The sequence below is a fragment of the Alternaria postmessia genome (genome assembly GCF_024291825.1).
Source record: "Alternaria postmessia strain BMP 2775 chromosome Unknown scaffold_3, whole genome shotgun sequence".
NCBI lineage: Eukaryota > Fungi > Ascomycota > Dothideomycetes > Pleosporales > Pleosporaceae > Alternaria > Alternaria postmessia.
In genome coordinates this window covers 456,830-477,517 of record NW_026260076.1, presented here as the reverse complement: position 1 = coordinate 477,517, position 20,688 = coordinate 456,830, and the positions used below count along the sequence as shown (strand labels likewise).

The following is a 20,688-nucleotide window of genomic DNA, read 5'->3' as shown; positions in this document are numbered from 1 at the left end:
GAGATGTATCTTGTTTTCTCGACACTGGAGCAGTGTAACTATTCAGGTAGGCCACGAGTGCAGGTATGTCAAAAAGTTCGCGTTACATTCTGACGGACCGACACATTTGAGGCAATAGCAAGAAATTGGGGTTTGCCATAGCGCATCAGGTATACCATAAGCTTCCTTTCGGTTCTAAGGGTGTCTCAAAAAGTGGGCGCTCACAAGGTGATTCGAGGTAGTTGCTGATAGTGGATCTTGGTCAAGGGCGGCGTACCTGACGCTACCGGCGCCCTTTCCATGACTCAACCCTTGGACGCCAGGCAGCAACATTTGACGAATGGCAAGCGTAGATGGTTGTATTCTCATAACACAGAGAACGAATAGAGGTACCTTTCAATCATAACTATTCGCATCTTAACAGGCAAGCCACACACTTGGAAGATTCACAACCTCCAGTCTAGTCCTGTGCCTGCCCCAGACCAAAACCAATCAAGCACCAAAGGAAAATAAAAAACCTATGCTAGCAACCAAAAGGTTCCAGCGCATCGCGCAGGATCTCGAAAAGCTCCCTTGTGAGCTCCACGGAGACATACTGAACGATCTTGAGTTCTCGCAATTAATCCGCCTGTCCTCATGCGCTGGTCCCCGTCTCACTTGGTCCCTCGAAAACAGCATCTCAGCTTGGGGCGATCACTTCCGTGCTGAAGACAGAAGCACATGGCAAAAACTGCTCTCCATCTCAGACAGCGTAAGGCGTTTGTGCTTCATCCAACCCAAGACCAAGGACGAAATACCATACATATTCGAACGCAGCCTAGCTTTTCTGTTTTTCCGCAATGAAGACTGGAAGGCGACTGCATGCGGATGGTTACCAGCAGATGTTCAAAATCGGTCCAGGTTTGCTGAACACCAACTCGCAAGAACTTTCCTCGCGGAACTTAACTCCATCGTCATGGACAGAACGTGGTCTGCGTTCCACGAACACTACGCACGCTTCATCGAACCATGGCTCCCACGATTGTCCCCGCAAGCCAAAGCTATCTTCTCCAAGGTCCCCAAGCTAGGTATAAAAGACGCGGTTTGCCATAGGTACGCATACCTCTCGAAGGATCTGCCGTTCAGTATCGACGATCTAGCAACATTCATCGACATGTACCAACAATTCCGATTGCTCAGGGCAGAAACAATGGCAGCCGAGCTCTACCGTTTGGCAGATATCTACGAAACCTATCCAACTCGTCTGAAGGAGCCGTTTGACCTTAGGGTTCGTGCACCTGATAACCTCAACACGCAACATGTTCCCACTGATATACGTCGCTGTGCGAGGAAGCTGGTTAGGAAGGCGAAGAATACGAGGTGGAAAAATACCGAGGGGTGCGTTGTCCGCTTCGCATGGCCGGCCCTGGTGCCGTATGAAAGTCAAGTAGAGATGTTCCAAGAGCATATTACGGACGCTACAGATATACAGGTTGCGCCCGCGGACATTGTGGACAAATGTTGTGCTGTTGTTGCGAATGCCCCATCTTGGGCGCGAAACAATGCAGAAAGAGAGGTGATGGCAGTGACACGCCTGTATGAGACGCTGAAACAGCAGCACCTAAGCTTGCATGGGCTCAATTTCAAGGTTCTAATTCAACCTTACCAAGCGGAATTTCCAAAAAGGGCGCCTGTAGCATTACCTGTTCTTCCGCGTGGCGATGCGGAGTTGGAATGGCTAGAGAATTTCGCAGAGGTGACAGCGTGGATGGAAGGGAAAACTACCCAATAGTTTTTAGAACAGTCGTTTGAGACGGCTTTATTGCTTGTACTCATATATTTACACGAAAAAAGGGTGGCAAACGCGAGGAAAAGAGGGAACCCACCCATATGATACATCCGTCTAGCGTCCTCCAACGAGAGGTGGTTCCGATTTTAAATGCCCATTGATATACATGTCAACGTATTCTCGTTCAGGCCAACCACCCCACTGTTCAACACTCTCGATTTGTGTCTTGATGAGAAGTGCTATGTCTTCTGGTGCGCCAGATAGGTAGCCAGCTTCTGGCTCAAGAGCCCCACCATCGACAGCTAATCGCAATGCCACAAGCATCTTGAAGAGAATGTCTCTGCCTGAGTGCTGAGCTTTTGCGCGCGCCGTCACTTCGACATGGTGTTTGGTGAGCCAAGTAGTGAAGGAATAAAGTCCTTCATAATCCCGGAGAGCAGTTAGTGCTCGTACGTAAGCATGTAGTTCTGCAGGTCCTGGAATGTGTAGCGGAACGACGTTACTACCAGTCTGGTGACCTGAAGGTGACTGCACGTCGGCATTGATACCGACCAAGCTATTAAAGAGCGTTCGGAGGCGATGGGAACTGGTGGAAAGGACATGTCGCGTATCCTCAATGGACGCGAAGCCTTGCTGGGCGGTCTGAGCAGTGTACCGAGTCGCAACACAGAATTGGAGAAAGATTTCGTCGTCGACATTGAGATGCAGCTGCTCCATCTGCTCAAGGATGCCACAAATACGTTTATACTGAGTAATTCCAATTTGCCCATTTTGGTTGATATGCCATGCTAGCTTCTCTATCATGGCAGCCCAAGCTGGTCGGTAAAGCGGCCGATAATGTCTAAGAACCATGTACGCGTATTCGACCAGGTAGTTGCGGTTCGACCTGAGCTGATTGGCATGCTGTTCCGGCCGTAGAAAATGGACTTCCTTGGGCAGTGACTGTTCGACGCGTCCATAACGACATAAGAATACGATGATCGCCTTGATGAAATAACCTAAGATCGGCTGGTATGGCAGATCTTGATCGTGAGTTCCATCAAGAATTCGGCCTATTATGCCATTGCACCTGTCCTTAGCCATGGCCAGTAATTCTAGGCCCATATCGAAGTCGGAACACGTCTCTACTAGGAAGACGAGGAGATGATTATCAGGCTTGAGCTGAGTGGTCTGCATCCGTTGAAATAGCTCTCTATACCCGGGAACGGGCTCGCTGATGTAAACGTGGTGTAACGTGGACAGCGGGTCTGGCAAGACTTCTTTCATATCTCCGGGTAACAAGTAGGTGGGGCCTTCTTCTGGAGTGCCACCTGCGTCAGATGAGAACTCTGGGTGTGTCAATCTTTCTGCTGTACCGTAATGCAACTTTTCGAACATTGCGAGATATATAGCGGAATGAGCACGTCCTCCAGATAGCTCTTGTGAGAGGAAGCATGCCCAGGCTTCCCTGCGCGTGCGTGTCGCTCGTATGCGGCCAGCCCAGAGTAGAGCACGAAGTCCATTAGCCTTGCGGTATTGAAAGGAGGAAAGAGGTAAAACCGTCCGAGTTTGTATCGTTGGACTGGAGTCTTTGTCCCAACCAGCATAGACTTGCACTATGTCTTCCCACAACCCGCCGCTGTATCCAGCTTCGTGCATACGGTGCAGAAGCTGGGAAGCTCGGGAAGCACCGAACTCGTAGCCTTTGTCCTCATCCATTGCTGTACGATTCTCCTTCCACGGAGGCCAGGCAGACCCTTTAAGCTCAGCCCATTCTCTTTCTTGTGGTGTCTTGGCATGAGCCAGCTGATTGAGCGCTACGGATAGGAAGCCGAGTCGCGTCACTGCTACTGCAGGCGACCTATTGGCCATGTATTGAAGGATCTGGAACTGGGCCTTTTCTTGGTGGACAGCGGTCACTACAGGTCGAGAAGGTGTCGGCAGTGATATCAGCTTAAGGAGTTTGTTGCAAAACTCAGTCAAGTCTGAAAGTGTATTTGGTGGCAGAGGATCAGCTCCAGGTGTATTATCATGTAGGCGGCTTGCTTCGGCGGCGAAAAAGGAGGCGACCCATGACATTGACTCAGGCCGGTGTTCTCGCACATGGTGGAGTAAACGAACCGTAATGATTTTAAGTTGGGACCAGCTTATCGACTCTGAATACGCAACATGAACAAGGTGCCTCATGATGGTGTCAAGGGCAGGTGCTTTGATGTGCTTACGACGTAGGAACAATAAGAGTAAGAACAGAGGCGGCATCTCAACCCCCTGTTCGAAAACCCTTGCGGCTTCAATCGATCGCGGCGCCACGAGACAAGAAGCCCATCGCTCTACGCTTTCCAGGGTGTAGCCTTGATTTTGTAGCAGCTCCATTTCCAGCGGGGCATAGTAAAAGTCCGACTTGGCTGCTGGTGTCGCTGTGTGATGTTGGAGAAACCGGGCAAGGATTGAATAGAGCGAGACGGGTTCATCAAGCAGAAGAGTGCTGCGACAAAATCCAGTCTTCGGCTTGAGTTTTCGCGAAGGACGTCGCGGCGCAGTATAGGACAGATCAGTCCCATCAGATGGGGTAACATAAAGGTCTCTGGCTGGACCGTTTATGGAGGCAAGGACTATTGCAGGCCTAGTTGGGCGCAGGGCCTTCCTGACGGCGCGGGACAGTTGCGGTCGAAATGTGGGACGCCCTTCAGTTTCCTCCACCTCAGAAAAGGTATCATCCTTGGAAGTGTGTACGGAGTAGCGCCTTGGAGGCCGTTGAGGCTCGTCATGGCGACGGAAGGCTATGCCGTGGCGGGGGTTGAGAGTCGTGGGGCGATGGGAGAGCAGAAGCACCCAAGGAGCCTGGAGACTGCATGTCGAAAATACGGATGTATCTCGCTTTTGGTGATGGGTAACAGGGCTACAAAAACACTTGCAAGTAAGTCAGTATACATCAGCCTTGAAGCAGCAGCGAGCATACCCAGTAAGGTACTAGGCGCGTCACACGACGACCGAAGCAGTACGTGTTACCTGGAGCTGCCAGGGAGAGTATTGGGGGCATTCATCTGACGCAACGAACGTGGACAGACGCGTGGGAAGGACAATTGCGATGGCTTGCCGAGGGCAGTAAGAAAATCGTGGGTACTTTATGCTCCATCGTCACTAGCGTGCTATGCTACAGCCGCAAACCACGTCTTGAACATGGTTACCAGAGACAGCGGATAGGACTGTGAAGAGCGGATACCTGTGAAATAGCAAATTGTGATACCAAGGTCATTCCAGCTGTCGAGGAAGCACGGCAATCGTCGCAGCTCGCTAGGCGGTGTTTCTTGTGGTACTATGCGGCGTTCCAAGGCTGTCTTGGCACCTCGCGTTCCATTCATCGCTCGCTGCACGCACTTCGACCAGACTAAGTCAACTTTGGACAACTTCCAACAGCACGACCCAACCTCTGGGGAAATATTTGCGCGTCAACAGGAGCAGTCTTGGGTCCGATTACGCGCTTCTACCAATTCCACCATCGCGCCTTCCGATATCGCGGGGAGGGAATGCTGTGAAGGAGACAGACTAAGAACGACTCCGGCCGCCCTGAGCGCGTTGCATCCCACGGCATCACTCGCGCATCGCCAACAGCCTCCCAAAAGTCACCATGGCCGCCGCCAACGGCACCCTCACCCCGCCGTCGCTGCCGCCCGCGCCCAACTCGCCCTCTGCCGCAAAACGCAAACTCGGAGAGCCTCATGGGACTGCTGCCAACGGCGCATCCACGCCTGCGCAGGGAGAGAGCGCAGCCGCCAACACACGCTCTCTCCAGGCCGTACTAAAAGACATACTGGCAGTCCTCAAGAGGTATGACACATGCAAACATTGTCCCGCGCCTACGCGTTTTGGGCTCGAGGAACCGTCTGCGTTCGCATGTTGACACTGAATAGCTACGACACAAAGCCCTCGATTCTGTCACACCCCATCACCTCGTCGATAACGCGATCTGCCTCCGGAGAAGCCGACTCGAAGCGCACCAAGCTGACCCCATCGAGCGGCCCTGCGACCATCACCAACTTGATTCAAGACGGCTCATACCAATCTTTGCACGCATTGGAGAAGGATGTCGAGAGTGCTGCCGCCGAAATCCTGGCAGCCAACGGCCCAAGCGACTCGTCAACTGCGCCAACATCGCCCGAGGACACTGCGCTTCAAGGCAAAGTGCTTGCTTTCCAAACCATACTGAAGAACTTGGTTGCCAGGGAAGATGCGCGCAAGGCACATGGCCCAGCAGAGGGCGTCAACGGCGACGCGGATGCCCACGTCTCGACAGAGGATGGTACCCCTGTGCCAATCAAGGATGAAGAGCAGGATGCCGAGGTGCCTCAGAGTAGGACCGTTCTTACGCTGTACGGAAGCGCACCGCCGAAGCAGCTCTTCTCCAGCTTGCAGCAGCCCCAGAAGATACCACCCACCGATGGAATATCTACACTCGATACCGCCGTCAAGGTTACTCTACCTCTTCGCGAGACGAATCTGCCCAACCTTATCTCGACCACCGAAGTATATCCTCTCCCCGATCCAGACAACAAAAAGAAGATTGCGACCATTGGAGAGGTCTTTCGCGCACCTCCCCACCTGCCACAGATCAGCCCTCCCAAGTCTGCTCGACCGACAACGAGCAAAGGCAACAGTACCATCACCTTCGCGCACCAAGAAGCGCCCAAACCCCGTCGCAAGGGATCGCAATCGTACGCGCACCAAAATCTATCTTCGGGCTTTTGGCTTGGGTATGGCGGGGTGGATATGCCCAAGGACCAGACCTCACCAACGGCAAAGCAAAAGAGCAGACAGCGGGCATTGAGCATGGGTGAAGCGCAACAGCCACCGTCTGAGGCAATCCTGGTTGCAGTCCAACAGGCCAAAGAAGACGCCTTGTTCCGCAGTGCCTACTCGAGCTTTGCTCCAACGCGAGATGACAGCTCCGCTATTATTCCGGAAGAGACCAAGAACATGGTATGGTGGCAGAGGGTTGGTGAGAAGCGCTTCAACGACATGTTCCCAATCGATCCTGCTCTGCTCGATCCTGAGGAGGCTAAGCGGGCCCTTGCAAACGGAACAACCGATGAGGACGAACTGTTCAAGGAGGCTGTGGAGAATTTCACGCCAATCGAAGGAGATGAATTGCCTGGCATGGAGGAGAAGACTGAAGAGGAGAAAGACACAGACGAGGTGCTCAAGGAAATTTCCGAACTCTTGGAGACACTTGCATCTTATCAAAGGATACGAAACCTCTCCCTTACAACCAACCCACGCACACCTGTCGTGCAGAACGCCTCCCTTGCGACTTTGGCCGGCAGCCCATCAACACCTTCGTCTGAAGAGTTTGATGTGTATCAGATTCTCAAGTCCCAGCTTACCTTGTTGATCTCACAGCTTCCGCCGTATGCTGTCGCCAAACTCAACGGAGACCAGATGGACGAACTCAACATCAGTCGAACCATTCTGTTCGATGCCAAAGAGTACAAGGGGGTTTTGGAGGAGGACCAACTGTCTAAACTGGCAAAGACACCAGGAATGACTACTGCAACGCCAGCTACTTTGGCTCGAACAGGCTCTGGAACCAATGTGCATTATCCCGCGGCTAGCCATCAGTACAGCCGTCCAGGACAGTCAGTGCCTCAGTCCGGCGCTCGTCCAGTGTATACGCAACCGCAGTCTCTCCATCGGTCATCCTCAATGCATCTACAACGCTCGCCGTCGAATGCCGCGCAAACATTCCAACCAGGTGGTGCGCCATATGCCCCCAATGCTCGATCAGGGTATTCGGCAACCCCATCGTACAGCCAACAGACGCCGCGACCAAGTTATGGAACTACACCTTCTGGGCAGTACTTTCCGCAGCGTTCTGCACAGCCAAGTGGCTACAGTGGCGCCACGGGCTCGCAGTACTACAACTCGACACCAGCACAGGGTCAAAATCGATATGCCGCACAGCAGAATCAGGGCAATTTCTATCCTCGGTCACAAAATGCGGCACCTCTGTACAATGGCTCACAAGCACCGCCGCCACGTAATGTTTCGCCTATGAAGGGCGCACCACCTACGCCATCAGCTTATGGTACACGGCCAACATACGGCACGCCGGTGTCTGGAGGGCAAATGCGCAGCACCTACTACGGTCCATCGCAATACGGTGCTCCGCAGACGCCTGCTGCCGCTGGCCCCTATAATGGCGTAGCCAGCAATCCGCAGCAAATGATGCTTGAGAGGCAACAAGCCCAGCAAGCACAGGCCCGGCTTGCAGCACAGAACAGTTTCAGTAGTAGTAGGCAAGGGTCAGGGACGCCGCAACCTCCCAACGGCTCCATGTATGGCGCTAATGGGGCGTCCATGTCGACGTAAGGTGTTTTGATGAGTAAGTGTGAATTCACATGGTGTTCTGGATACCATAGATCAACTTGTGGCGTTTCGGAAACTCTAGCAACAAGCGGGGGGGATTATCATTGCCAGCATGTGGTTTAGTTGATGTAGTCAGTGTACTTGGCGATAATGACGCGGTGTCAGGGCTCGAACAGGCGCCTTGTATTGACTAAAGTAGCATATTTATTGTAACCGACGTTAATCTCATTTGACCAGACTGCTACGAGCATCACCCATGACATGACTGCTAGCTGTGGCTGTGACGTGGCGTGGACCCTGCATTCCGCTTAAAGTTGCCGAAATGACGTCGCGCAACGCGTTCTTGCCGGCGAAGCAGCTGGGCGGTCCGTCAGTCAGTCGCAGATCGCAATCCTCATCGCTGGCTTTGGGAGCAGAGGTATGAAATACACACATCGCCATGGCTCACCTCTTGCGCGGAAAGCAGGCCGGTGTCAGCAACGACCTTTCCCAAGGCCTAAGTCCTGATCTGTTTGTGCTCGACCATGTACGCGCTCGCTGCCCTCACCCCGCCGTTCCCGCCCTCGCCAACAGCCCTACAGGCGCAAGAGCTAACAGCACGTGAAGATCCGCAACTATGGCATCAACTCCAAAGTCACCCAGGTCGCATACGACCCCGTCCAGTCTCTCATAGCCGTCGGCACCAGCGAGAGCAAGTTCGGCCCCGGCCAAATCTACGTCTTTGGCCAGAAGAGAGTCGAGGTTGTGCTGCCGCTGCCCACGCGCAGCGCCTCGGTCAAGATCCTGCAGTTCTGCGCTGAGAAGTTGCTGTGTGTAGACTCCAAGAACGACTTGTCCGTCTTCTCGCTCGAGACCAAGAAGCTGCTCAACGCCCATTCTCCGCCCGCCAAAATCACGGCCCTCCACTGCGACCCGACCATCGACTATGCGCTTCTGGGCACACAGCAGGGCGATGTGTACGCCTATGATCTGGCCAGGGAGGCTCTTACGCCCTTTAAGATACCCAATTTGTGGAGAGAGAAGTTTCCCCGTGCACGCCTCGTCTCCGTCGTCACACTATCGCTCCACCCGCGAGACATCGGCTCCCTCCTGATTGGATACAACTCTGGCGCCGTCATCTACTCGTTCAAGCAGAACAAGGCCTTGCATTTCTTCCACTACCTGGTTCCCAAGGGAGCTCCTGGAGGCGATTCCGATCCCGCCTCCATCCACATGGACCGCGAACCTCCCTTGACACAGGCTTTCTGGCATCCCACTGGCACCTTTGTTCTGACTGGGCATGAAGACAGCAGTATTGTTATATGGGACTCCAAGGACGGCCGCATTGTGCAGGCGAGGACATTGACCGACACAAACGTGAACAAGCCAGGCCAAGGGAGCTTCAGTCCAGGTGCTGTCGACGGGTCATATGCGCTCAAGTCACCCATCTTCAAGATCGCTTGGTGTGCAAATCAGGATCCAGATGATACCGCTATACTTGTCGCCGGTGGACAGCCATCCAACATCTCAGCCAAAAGTCTGACCTTATTCGAGTTGGGCCGGACACCTGTTTATGCTACCGCGTCCTGGCAAGTACTGTCGGATCACTTCGAGAACCCTAAAAGGCAAAGAATACTTCCATGCCCACCCGGAACTGAAGTGGTCGATCTATTTCTCATTCCACGGACCTCCCCTCACTATGCTGGCTGTCACGATCCAATTGCGATTATCGCTTTACTTGCTTCTGGAGAGTTGATCACCTTATCGTTCCCAAGCGGAATGCCCATCACACCCACTAACCAGCTGCATCTCTCCATGACACTTGTACATCCGTACATCAACTACGCGAACCTGGCACCGGTAGACCGCACACGATGGCTCGGCATGACCGAGAAGCGGCAACACGGTCCACAGTTTCTTATCGGTGGTGCCGAGGCTGTACATCCTCTCAAGCGATTCGAACACCGCAACATAGTACAGACAGCTCATGCAGACGGCACAATTAGATTGTGGGATGCAGGCCATGCCGATGAGATTGAGAACGCTGCCTTGCTACAGGTAGACGTTGCTCGAGCAGTCGGCCGACCAGAGCATGTCAACGTCACACACACCTCATTCGCAGGTGCGGCATCTGAATTGTCTGTAGGACTGAAGAGTGGTGAAGTAGTTGTGTTCAGATGGGGTGTCAATAAGCATGCTGGGCAGGAATACCCACCAGGTGAAAACAAAGCTCAAGCGCTCACAGATATCTCAGAAAGGAGTGAAGCGGCTCTCAAAGAGGGACTTTTGCCCTTTACCTTGCTTGACGAGGGCAACGGACCAGTCACCGCCTTGAAACATTCTGACGTTGGCTTCGTTGCTGCGGGCTTTGAAGGCGGCAGTCTGGCCATCATCGATTTGCGAGGACCGGCAATCATCTACAGAGCATCGATACAAGAATTCATCAAACCAGACAAGCGCGCCAGCTTTCGACGGAGTTCGACTCAGGCGACTCCTAAAGCAGAGTGGCCGACCTCTATTGAGTTCAGTGTAATGACGCTCGAAGATGAAGACTACTCCAGCATTTTGCTTCATGTGGGCACCAACCTTGGTCACCTTGCAACCTTCAAGCTACTACCAGAATCAAGTGGCCGATACTCAGTGAAGTCTGTGGGCGTGTGCTCATTAGAAGACAAAGTCATCAGCATTTGTCCCATGCATGCCGAAACTGGTCGACCAGCTTATGCTTCGCAGTCTGCCGTTGCTGGACTTCGAAATGGTTCCAAGATTGGCGGTGTGCTTCTAACCACAACAGCATCGGGAGCGAGGTTATTCCGCCCTGCCACCAGTAAGGGAGCGCACAAAACCTTTGACCAGTTCCTGTGCGATGCGGCGACTGTGGTTAGATACGAGGACAAAGGATACGCGCTGCTTGGCTTGTATGGTGATGGGTGTGCGAGAGCTTATTCACTACCTGCATTGAAGGAGATCGTGTCCATCAATCTCAGTGAGCTGCTAGACGTACGGCGCTTCTCCGAGGCAGTCATCACAAGTACTGGTGACATCTTCGGTTGGAAAGGTCCCGCAGAGATGGCTCTAGTTAACGTTTTCGGAACCGGACTTCAATAGTGAGTCGAATCCTCTCTTAACTAGCGATACTTATACTGATATCTTCTAGTGAACGCGCTAAAGACGTCCTGCTCAACCCAGAGCTGTTGATCCCGCCACGACCGACTATCAGCAATATCCAATGGATCTCCGGCACACAGTACGTCACACCAGCTGACATGGATCTTCTCAGTAAGTCATCTCGCCAGTTACTCTCAAGTATCGACTAACATGCCTTAGTCGGTGGTCCTGATCGACCTTTGTCGAATCGTCAGATGGCGCAACAACGCGCAGAGGCTGAGCAAGAACGCCGTCGCGCCAACCCGTCCGCTGCCAGTTCTTCTGCCGCAGGGTACCAGTCCTACCCCACTCAACCGGGGACCCCAACTCAAGAAGGCTGGGGTGCCTGGGCGAGTCGCCAGCTCAATGAACGCACGGAGAAACTCAACATTGTTGGAGATAGCATGGATAATCTTTCGCAGAACAGTGCAGGTTGGGCAAACGATGTCAACAAGTTTGTTGGAAAGCAGAAGAGAGGGCTCGTCATGGGCGCTATGAAGAGCAAGTTTGGGTTTTGAGGCGCCAATGTCTGGTAACTACCACAATATTTCATGCTGGTTTATAGCTGTACGATCGACGACGGAGGTTTGAGGCGAAAAACAGATGGTGTTCGAGCTAACTCGAGCGATTGCAAAAATGGATTCTTTAAATTCTCTTCGCAAGTGACAGGTGCATAAAGTATGATGTTCCATTGCCATGCTTGGAGTTCCTGTGGTGCACACTCTAAAGTGTGGAAAGTACTGTTCTTGACAGGATACCAAGGCAGACTAAACCGATACCATCTCGCCACTTCTTGCCCTTCATCGGCGACCCCTGCTAGCGCAACGCGACTCCCCCAACCGTGCGCAGGTTCACACTTCTGGACATTTCATCACCTTCTCATGACCACACTGAAACTGACAGTTGTCGATTCTTCAAAGCGATGAGTTTTTTGAGCAGCATTTGGCAACTACTGCCGAGCGTGGACTGGCTGTTCGGCACAACTGAGCCAACTGGCCCTTTCACACCAACCTACGCTGACGTCTGTCACGCCCGCGCTCTCCTCAAGACACTCAAACTGCCCACTGAACTAGTACTCAGCATCCTGGAGCATGCGCAATATTGGCCTATTGCTGAATTCTCTCAGAATGGGCGCAAAGTCCATGCCAACGCCAGCGCTAGCGCCAACAGCTCATCCGCAGCAGCATTGTGTCTCGAAGCCGAAATATACTCTGCATCTGTCGTAGAAAGGATACGTCTTGGTGGCGAAACAGTAAAGATCAAGCGCATTACCTTTGATGTGATGAGCAGAGACCAAGGATGGACAAGCGAAGACACACAAGGCACTTTCTCGACGTCTTCATGGCTTGAAGTATCTATCCTGCGAGATGCTTCCAACATCAACAGTCGACTTCCTACTCCGCGGTTGGTCAATACTTGGCTGAGCAGCCCAATGGATTACCATACTAATATGGTTGGTCGTGGCTGGTCGCTCGTCAAGAGGCCAGAGAGCGCGTTGCAGGGGCCGCAGGGGGGTGAGGGGGACTATGCGTGGTATTTGCAGGGCAATCGCGTCATGGCTTCGGGACAGGAGTACCATGTTGCTTGGGAAGAGCATGGTTTGAGTGAAGTGAACGAGGGGAATGAAGGCGCAGGTAGTGGAGAAGGCTTCTTGAATGCGTTCAGACAGGGAGATCGGGTGTTCGTGTGGGCGAGGGCCAAGGTACGGTCAAGACCACGAATATGGTTTTGACATTACAACTAACTTTCTGAATAGTACCCAGGATGGCGGTGTATCGTCGATAACGTCAACATCACTGTCCATTATGGCTTTTGAGCACCCATCACACAACTGCCTGAGTACGATGTTGGCATTACTCATTATGGGGGTGCAAATGCGTCTATTCAAGCTCCTAGATTGAACACGCCATCTTGCTTTTAAGCGATGACTCACTCTAATGAGCATGTGATGAGGAGATGTGTACGTAAGGCACCGATCCCATATGCACCCAAGCAGTTGATTTTTCCTGTTCCGGAAAAGAAACATGCTTGACGCTGCGCAGCAAAGCCTCGATATTCAAAGCACTCAAGACAAATGTCCCCATCGACTATGAGAGCGCTCACACTTTCATCCTAGTCATTCTCCCATATCTCTACCATCCGCTCAACTCACCTCGCATCCTCCTCCAGGACCGTTTTCAACTGCCGCAGATACTTTCCAAATTGCCCGAAATTGCTCAATTCCATCCCTCGGGTGCATTTCATCAGATTGCTAGCTGCCAATTGAAGATTATCGAACTGGTTCTTGACCCTAAGGTAGACTTTTCGGACATTCTCTTCTTTGCGTTCCTGGGTAGGAACGGCTGGCGCGAACGGGGTTGGGGATGAAGGGGCAGGAGACACTGCTTGTGAGATGAAGATGGAGGGGTATGACGATGATTGTGATAGTTGGGATGACGGGGGTGTAAATATGGAGGGCGGAGCAGGTGGGAACGCGGGTCGTGACATAGGCGGTGGTCCAGTGGCGGCGGCTCGAAGGGTCTCGTTTTCCGTTCTAAGTCGTCCGTTTTCAGTGATGAGGAGGTCTTTTGCCGCATCCGAGGTTGGTTCCTTAGCCTTCATGACATCTTCCATTATATTTTCGTGCTCCCGTCTCTCTGCCTCTCTTAAACGTCTCTCTTCTTGTAACTCTGTTGCTAGCTGATCGTTCCTTGCCCTAATGTTGTCGATTTCGATGCGCTGCTGATCTCTATACCTTGTAATAGCCCTCAAATTACTTCTTTCAGTTTCGAGTTCTTGTTGTAGTCTCTCTGTGGCCTGTTTTGTAGCGTTGCTAGATTGAACCCGTATCAGCTCACTGTCGTCTTTATCTTTTTCGTGAAGTTCCTTTATCTTATCAAGCTCTAATTTTGCAGCATCGAGCTCTTTGCGCAGCTGCTCTTTTTCTTGCTTATCGTTGGATTCCGGGTTCGGTGTGAGAGAGGCAATACTAGGCTTAATATCATCCTCATCTTCGTGGATGTTTATCTTCGGCGCACTAAACCTGCCCTTTCGCACAGGATGGAGCTTGTCATCTTCGCTATCGGATATTGTTATGATCTCAGTGTCTTTGTTGGGCTTCGTCGTTGATGCAGTTGATATGCCGTTGCCCATGTTCCCCTCATAACTAAACTTCTGCTTGCTGTTTGGTTCGGTCTTCTGACGTTTTGCTGTTGCTCTTGTTAGACGTACAGGCACAGCGCGCTTCTTCAGTGTGTCTGTAGTGGCCTTTCCAGCGTTCCTAGTCGGTGTCTGCTTAGCAGTCATTTCTGCTCGAGTAACTGGTGCTAGGAGTGGTGCGGGCGGAGCACATAATCCACTTTGGTAGGCTCTCTGACGATCGAAGATCAGAGTAGCGAAAACTTCGCAGATAGGCGGGTCCTGCGATTGGGTAGGTCTCGCTGGCTGTGGTGTTGGGGATGGGTAAGGTGAAGCTAGAGATCGGCGACTGGTACGGCTTGTAGATAAGCGCTGCCGAGCGGTCTGGTGAGCGTAAGTAACATTCATGGCCATGATTACAATCTTGTAAAGATCGTCTCAACATCGCATGTATCGTACGCAACAATGGTGGAGGTGAGAGAACAGCTCAAGTGGTTGAAGACATACTAGTAGTAGCTGGAGCGTTGCCAACATAAGCATATGTGGGTGCTACCTTACAATGTAGTTCAAGCGTTAGGTAGCGGGGCGGTGAGAGAGTCGTGAACGGTAAGTAGAATGTCTGTCATGGTGTGTCACATGCCGTAGCGATGCTTCGTGATATCAAAGGACAGTGAGATATGGTCGATTGTATATTTGAGGTAAAGCCCTATCCTCTGCTATTGAACGAACCTGTTCCCCATACGTGGAGCTATGTTAGCGTATCGCATCAAGCCAGTGAAGTCGAAGATCTCAATTGTTATAAGGGGTGCTCGTAAAAATCCACTATCGACCAGGAATTGCAAGGAAATACCATTAATTAAAAACATGCTATACGCCCACTCGTCTAATAGTTGGTATGCAATGCTGATCCTCCAGAAATGTACCCACAGTGCCTACATGCGCCAACCAAGCAAGCTCGTTACACATTATTTCGTAAGAAAAGATAGACGAAGAGACGAACGCGGATCTCTGAAACGTCTATCAGGAAGGAAAACGGTTGATACAAGAACAGAAACACTCAACATAGGAAACGTACTAATACATATCCTCTCCCCTCTCCTTGCCACTGCCATTAGTGTGTCTCACACTGCCAACCACACTGGCACGTCCACTGCCGCCGATGCGACTGCCGCCCGCAGACGCACTTCTTTGGATAGTGTCGGCATCATCTTCATCCCTTCGATCCCGCTCTTTTTCGAGTGCAGCCCTCAAGTCTGCATTTTCTTCCACTTTTTGCTCTAGCCTCTTCCGGGCGCCGCTTCGGTCAAGGAGTCGCGCTTCACGCTCAGCCTTCAACCGCCGTTCAAGTTCCTTGAGTCGATGTATCCACTTCTGCTCACTTGGTTGAAGCGGTCCAGCAGCAGGATAAGGGTGGCCTGGCGCAGGCGTCGATGAAGTAGAATAATTTTCGACTACAGAAGCGGAGTGAGCCCGCAACAGCGTTTGCGCCATACTGGCACGCTTGGAAGAGACTGGCGACGCAGCACGTGATGGCGAGCGGCTAACAATAACATCGTTGCCAGACTGCGTCGTGGTCGTGATGGCGCGGAGGGTTTGGACCTCGGATCGTAACGTTTTGTTTTCAGTACGCAGTTTGTTTAGTTCTGCGGTGTTAAGATCAACAATACCTCCACGAACAGTGCTAGGTCTTCCAATCGACTGTCGTTGAGCCATGACAAGCTTCTCAAGCTGGTCAAGTCGCTTGGAGCGTGCATCTAGGCTATGCTCAAGAGTCTGGTAGTCGCGGACGAGGTTGTTCTCTATATTGCGAATTCTTTGCTTGAAAGCACCAATGACACTCTCCACAGTCCTGACCGCAAGAATGATGTTCTTGTTGAAGCCTTGAACGTTCCTAGAAATGAGCTCCATCGAAGTAAGTTCTCCGTTGATGAGAGCGTTGTTGCGGGACCACTCTGCACCACAAAGGGTGGATAGTCGGTTCCACAGGGCGTATAGCAGATTGTTTCGCTCGAGCAGCTGCTCTTTGTATTGTTTCTCTAGACTGTGGAGTTTCTGGCGATCCTGGCTACGAAGAGTCTCCAGTTCCAGGACTCTTAATTCGTGTTGCTGAATCGCCCTGGCAGTGGATTGGTGACCGCGTTTGGCGTTCTCGAATGTGGTTTGGTCTTGTCGGCGGGCTTGGCGTTCACGTTCGAGCATCTCTGAAAGACGGCGGCTTTCCAAACCGGCGCTCTCCAGGAGGGTGTCGCGGGCACGCAACAAACGGTCCTTTTCTGCAAGATCGGCTTTGACAACTTCGAGCTCTTGCATAGTCGCTTGGAGGTCTCGTTGGAGCTTTGCAATGTCCTGGAAATTTAGGGTTAGTGTATGTCCAGCCGCTATAGTCAGTTTCGCTTACCTTGAAGAGGCTTGACCTCGTACCGTTGAGGTTTCCCAGAGACTCACGAAGAGTGTGCTCCAGTTCGTCATGGCGCTGCTTCCAGGTGGATGCCTCAACTTCTTTGCTTGACAGGTTCTTTCGTAGCTTCCTGCTGTCCTCCTTGAGCTTTGTCAATTGACCGTTCAGGTCGGTGATGATCTTCTCCACCTCTTGCTTCTCTTGAGTCTCCAAAACATCGCGTTGCTGCCTTTCCTCAGCCATGCGCTCCTCGAGATCTCGGGAACGTTCTCTCGCCTCCTGCAACGTGACTTGAGTGTGGTTCAGGGCTGACTCTAACTCGCCAATCTTGATCTTGTCGCCTTCTTGCTCTTCTCTCAGGAAGTCAATCTCACCCTGACATGACTCAAGCTGAACGTCCAATCGCTCATTCTTCGACCTCTCCTCACTAAGAAGCTTGTCTTGCCTGTTCAACTCTTCATTTGCGTCTCCGAGCTCAGCTTCAAGGTTCTGAATCTTGCGTAGGCTTGCGTCCCGGTCGTCCTCGAGCTGTAAAAGGCTCTCGCTGACATTCTTCATTTCCTGCTGTAGGGCGTGGAAGTCTTCAGTGGTGTTTTCGAGATCATTGTAAAGACGATCACGTTCCGCTTGCTTCTGTTCAAGATCAATCTCTAGCCTTTGAACTGTATCCAGCGCTTCCTGCCTTAGCTCCTCACATTCCTGCTCTTTGTCTTGTAGCAGCTCGAGTGCCTCGTCGCGCTCACTTGCTAGTGCTTGAAGATCTTCTGTCTGTGCTTCGATCTCCCTCTCTAGCTCCTTGACCTTGTTCTCAGTAGTCTCAAGCATGTCGAGATGACCGTTAAGCTGGTCGTCAAGCTCTTTGTAGGAAAGCTTGAGCTGAGATAGCTCATCTCGAAGAGCAGCATGTTTGCTTTCGAAGTCTTCTCGATCAGGATCGCTTTGCTGGGTCAAACGCGTCCCGCCGCTTGCTCTTGAAACAGACCTCATGTGGTTGCGGGAGATGGAGCGCTCCAGAATACTATCGCCGGCCGTCGATCCTGCATCTCCTCTTCGAATTGTGAGTTTCAAGCCTTCGTTCTCTTCCCTAAGACGGAGATTTTCTCGATTCCTTGATGTGAGCATAGAGGCTTGTGCGTGAAGGTCTCGTTGCAATTTCTCATTGTCGCTCTGTAGGTGTTCCACCAAGGTGCTGCTTGTGCCGCCAAGAGAGATTGGCGCAGTATTCTCGTTGCCATCAGAGCCAGAGTTTGAACGAGCAGCAAAAGATTGCTGGATGCGCCGTGAGTTGTTCAAGGTTTTGTTGAAGTGATGGTTCGTCGTCGAGTGTTGCATCTGTTGGTTCTGCTCTTTCAAGCGTTCGACCTCTTCTCGAAGTCTTTCGCTTTCAGTCTCTGCTTGCTGACAGCGACTCTCGACTTGCTCACGCCTTGCGCGTTCCTCCTCGAAATCCTCTTTCCACATGTTGATGGCCTCGTCAAAACCAGCGGAGTCTTCACCAGAGCTCTTCTCTCGCATTGTCTTGATGTAATCAGCCATGCGTCGGTTGTCTGCTTCTTTCTGAAGTGCCTCCTGCTGCCACTGGTCCACAGTGATCTCTGTAGATTCTAGGCGCTCTCGTAGAAACTCGATTTCCTCCTCTAGCTCAGCTTGCCTAGACGACTGAACACTTCTCCCGTCCTCCGAGCCGCTGCCAAGGTCCCTGGAACTAGCGTTACCTTCCTCCTGAGCCTTGAGTCTTCGCTCTAGATCACGAATCTTCTTGCGCATTGACTGACTTTCCTTCTTCTCTGTCGCAAGATCGGTTTGCAGTTGGACGTTCTTTGAGATCATCTCCTTGACTCCCTCGTCAGATCGATTCTGAAGCGCTTGGTCGAGGAAATGAATCTTGAGTTTGAGATCAAAGTTTTCTTTGCTGAGCTTATCAATCTTGCTATTCTGCTCCTTCAGTGTAAGGTTGTGTTTGCTCCGAGTGAAGGGAGTGGCCATGTGCCGTTTGTCTGGCGACCGCGAGTGCTTAGCCCGGAAATCGCGTGCAATAGAATCCGGTACCTGTATGTCTTGAACATGCCTGGCGATAACGGTGTCTGTGGGGGCAGCAGGCTGCACGCTGGGAGCGCGAGGTGTCTCGGGTGGAGTTGCGCTATTAGGGACTTCCTCATCTAAACGACCCAGACTATTATCCGGCTGGAGGAAAGCAGAGAGAGAGTTAGTACTGATACTCCGGCCCTTCTCCCAGGGGTTGGTATCGCTGTATCCCGACATTGACGAGGCTATGCTACCTAAGCTCGGCAATCTTGATAGCCCAAGGCTCATCCCTCGTGGTCCACTTGAGCGAGGGATTGCGCCACCAGTTTGCAAGGCATAGTCTGCACCAAGACTCGCTGTGCTTCCGCCATCTCCAGACGCATCAGACCGGTTAGTGAATGAAGACACGGATGATCGTTGGCTCGAATGGCGATGCTGCAGGTAGCTCGGTCGCTTACTGATCTTTTGCGCGGTCGCAGGAACTGGTGGTGGAGGCATAGCTATGCTATCTACGCTGGATTCGTTCTCGTTCGTAAGGGAGGAGCCCTCTTCAACTAGAGAGAAGTCGGGAGCTTTTACTGTCGAGGCACTGGATGTGGGCCGTCGCACGTCCACTTCTTTCTGCTGGGCGCCTGGAGCAGCCTGTTCCTCTCGACGCGAGCTGTCCTCTTCCTCCCCCTCCGATTGTTCCGTAGTCTGGCTTGCTGAAGCGCGCGATTGACTTCGTTGCGCGGCTTCCGCGGCGGGCGAGGAAGGACCAACCTCTGATGTTGCGGTGCTCGTATCCATCGAGTCGTCGGCCCCAAAGTCCAAGCGTCTCGCGGCAGGTGTCTTGTAGGCATCCGCGGGCGTGGGAGCCTCAGAAAAGGATGAAGAGTTGCTATGAAGAGTATTCCTGGATTGCGACTTGGTCGGTGTGTTTCCACTGCGTACTTCAAGCTTCTTGGGCTTCTTCTTTGGCTTTAGCAATTCTTCTAGGTTGTTCATTACTCGCTGCATATCTGCGTCGTCACGCAGAGGCCGAGCTGATTGTTGAGAATTTCCTGGTGAGCCCCCGAATAAGTAGGTATCGTCAACGCCGGACTGTCCTTGAGGTGCTTCGACCTGGATAGGCGCCTCTGGGATAAAGCTCGATTCGATGTCCATCAATTGGCGCTTCATCTCGCGATCCTCAAAGACACTCTCGTCATTATGCGCGTCTTCCTCCTCGATAACATGATGTATGATGCTGTCGTCTTCCTCGGTTGGTAAGGGCGGCAGGTCAGCGTCGGGCTGGTCAAAAGCCCTGACATCGTCGGCCTCTGAGATATCGTGCGCCATGTAGTTTTCGTGTGTGGGTGCCAGCGTGGGGGTGGAGGGTGTGGAGTCGAGTTCGTCTGTTTGCGAGGCCTCAGCACTCGAAGCAGGAGCGGTGTCTGTCGCCATGGGGGCCGGTGCGCGCACAATGAGGGGGGAAGTCGCGTGGTATGGAGTATTTTCGAGGCCTGCTCACCAGCATAGTGCAACTGCCGAGGCTGCGGTGGAGTGAAAGTTGACGACAAGTGCGGTGATTCCCTGCACTCGCCTGTGAGTGACAACAGAGCGCGCGTTGTTTGCGCTAGTATGAATCCGGCATGTTGCCCTACCATTCTGCCGGTCCGTTCCTAGACCAACCGGATCGGCTGCCGGACTATGTGGGCATGCCGTACCCAGATGTGTGTTTGATGTGATACTAGGTACCTTCGTGTTTATACTGCGCGGTTTCCTCATTTGTCTGTAGTGTCTACGTTGATGATTAAGTGCTTCCATGTGCGCAGTTGATCGTAAACACACAGACCATCTACATAGTCCAAACTGCGAATACAGAGGGAAAGGTGATAAATGTACATCTTGATTGTGGCATGGCCTGATGCTACTGGATGGTCTTAGCAAGTACTATGCCTCCATAAACCAA

General features: G+C 52.3%; 7 protein-coding genes across 7 annotated transcripts; 4 read left to right on the top strand and 3 right to left on the bottom strand.

The window, feature by feature from the left end:
• Positions 1–499: 499 nt before the first annotated feature.
• J4E82_000924 (uncharacterized protein) lies at positions 500–1,750 on the top strand (the record flags this gene model as incomplete). The annotated part of the gene is made up of 1 exon (XM_051727244.1): positions 500–1,750. The coding sequence occupies one exon, from the start codon at positions 500–502 to the stop codon at positions 1,748–1,750; it is 1,251 nt and encodes a 416-aa protein (XP_051593051.1).
• A 111-nt stretch (positions 1,751–1,861) lies between these two features.
• Positions 1,862–4,766, bottom strand: J4E82_000923 (uncharacterized protein; the record flags this gene model as incomplete). The annotated part of the gene is made up of 2 exons (XM_051727243.1): positions 1,862–4,636; positions 4,686–4,766. 2 exons carry the CDS (start codon positions 4,764–4,766, stop codon positions 1,862–1,864), a joined length of 2,856 nt encoding a protein of 951 aa, XP_051593050.1.
• Positions 4,767–5,354: 588 nt separating this feature from the next.
• On the top strand, positions 5,355–8,092 carry J4E82_000922 (uncharacterized protein; the record flags this gene model as incomplete). Its single annotated transcript, XM_051727242.1, has 2 exons — positions 5,355–5,554; positions 5,638–8,092. The coding sequence occupies 2 exons, from the start codon at positions 5,355–5,357 to the stop codon at positions 8,090–8,092; spliced, it is 2,655 nt and encodes an 884-aa protein (XP_051593049.1).
• Positions 8,093–8,528: 436 nt separating this feature from the next.
• J4E82_000921 (uncharacterized protein) lies at positions 8,529–11,733 on the top strand (the record flags this gene model as incomplete). Its single annotated transcript, XM_051727241.1, has 4 exons — positions 8,529–8,615; positions 8,696–11,175; positions 11,226–11,347; positions 11,396–11,733. The coding sequence occupies 4 exons, from the start codon at positions 8,529–8,531 to the stop codon at positions 11,731–11,733; spliced, it is 3,027 nt and encodes a 1,008-aa protein (XP_051593048.1).
• A 404-nt stretch (positions 11,734–12,137) lies between these two features.
• J4E82_000920 (uncharacterized protein) lies at positions 12,138–12,947 on the top strand (the record flags this gene model as incomplete). Its single annotated transcript, XM_051727240.1, has 1 exon — positions 12,138–12,947. The coding sequence occupies one exon, from the start codon at positions 12,138–12,140 to the stop codon at positions 12,945–12,947; it is 810 nt and encodes a 269-aa protein (XP_051593047.1).
• Positions 12,948–13,363: 416 nt separating this feature from the next.
• On the bottom strand, positions 13,364–14,500 carry J4E82_000919 (uncharacterized protein; the record flags this gene model as incomplete). Its single annotated transcript, XM_051727239.1, has 1 exon — positions 13,364–14,500. One exon carries the CDS (start codon positions 14,498–14,500, stop codon positions 13,364–13,366), a length of 1,137 nt encoding a protein of 378 aa, XP_051593046.1.
• Positions 14,501–15,406: 906 nt separating this feature from the next.
• Positions 15,407–20,180, bottom strand: J4E82_000918 (uncharacterized protein; the record flags this gene model as incomplete). The annotated part of the gene is made up of 2 exons (XM_051727238.1): positions 15,407–16,678; positions 16,731–20,180. 2 exons carry the CDS (start codon positions 20,178–20,180, stop codon positions 15,407–15,409), a joined length of 4,722 nt encoding a protein of 1,573 aa, XP_051593045.1.
• Positions 20,181–20,688: the final 508 nt, after the last annotated feature.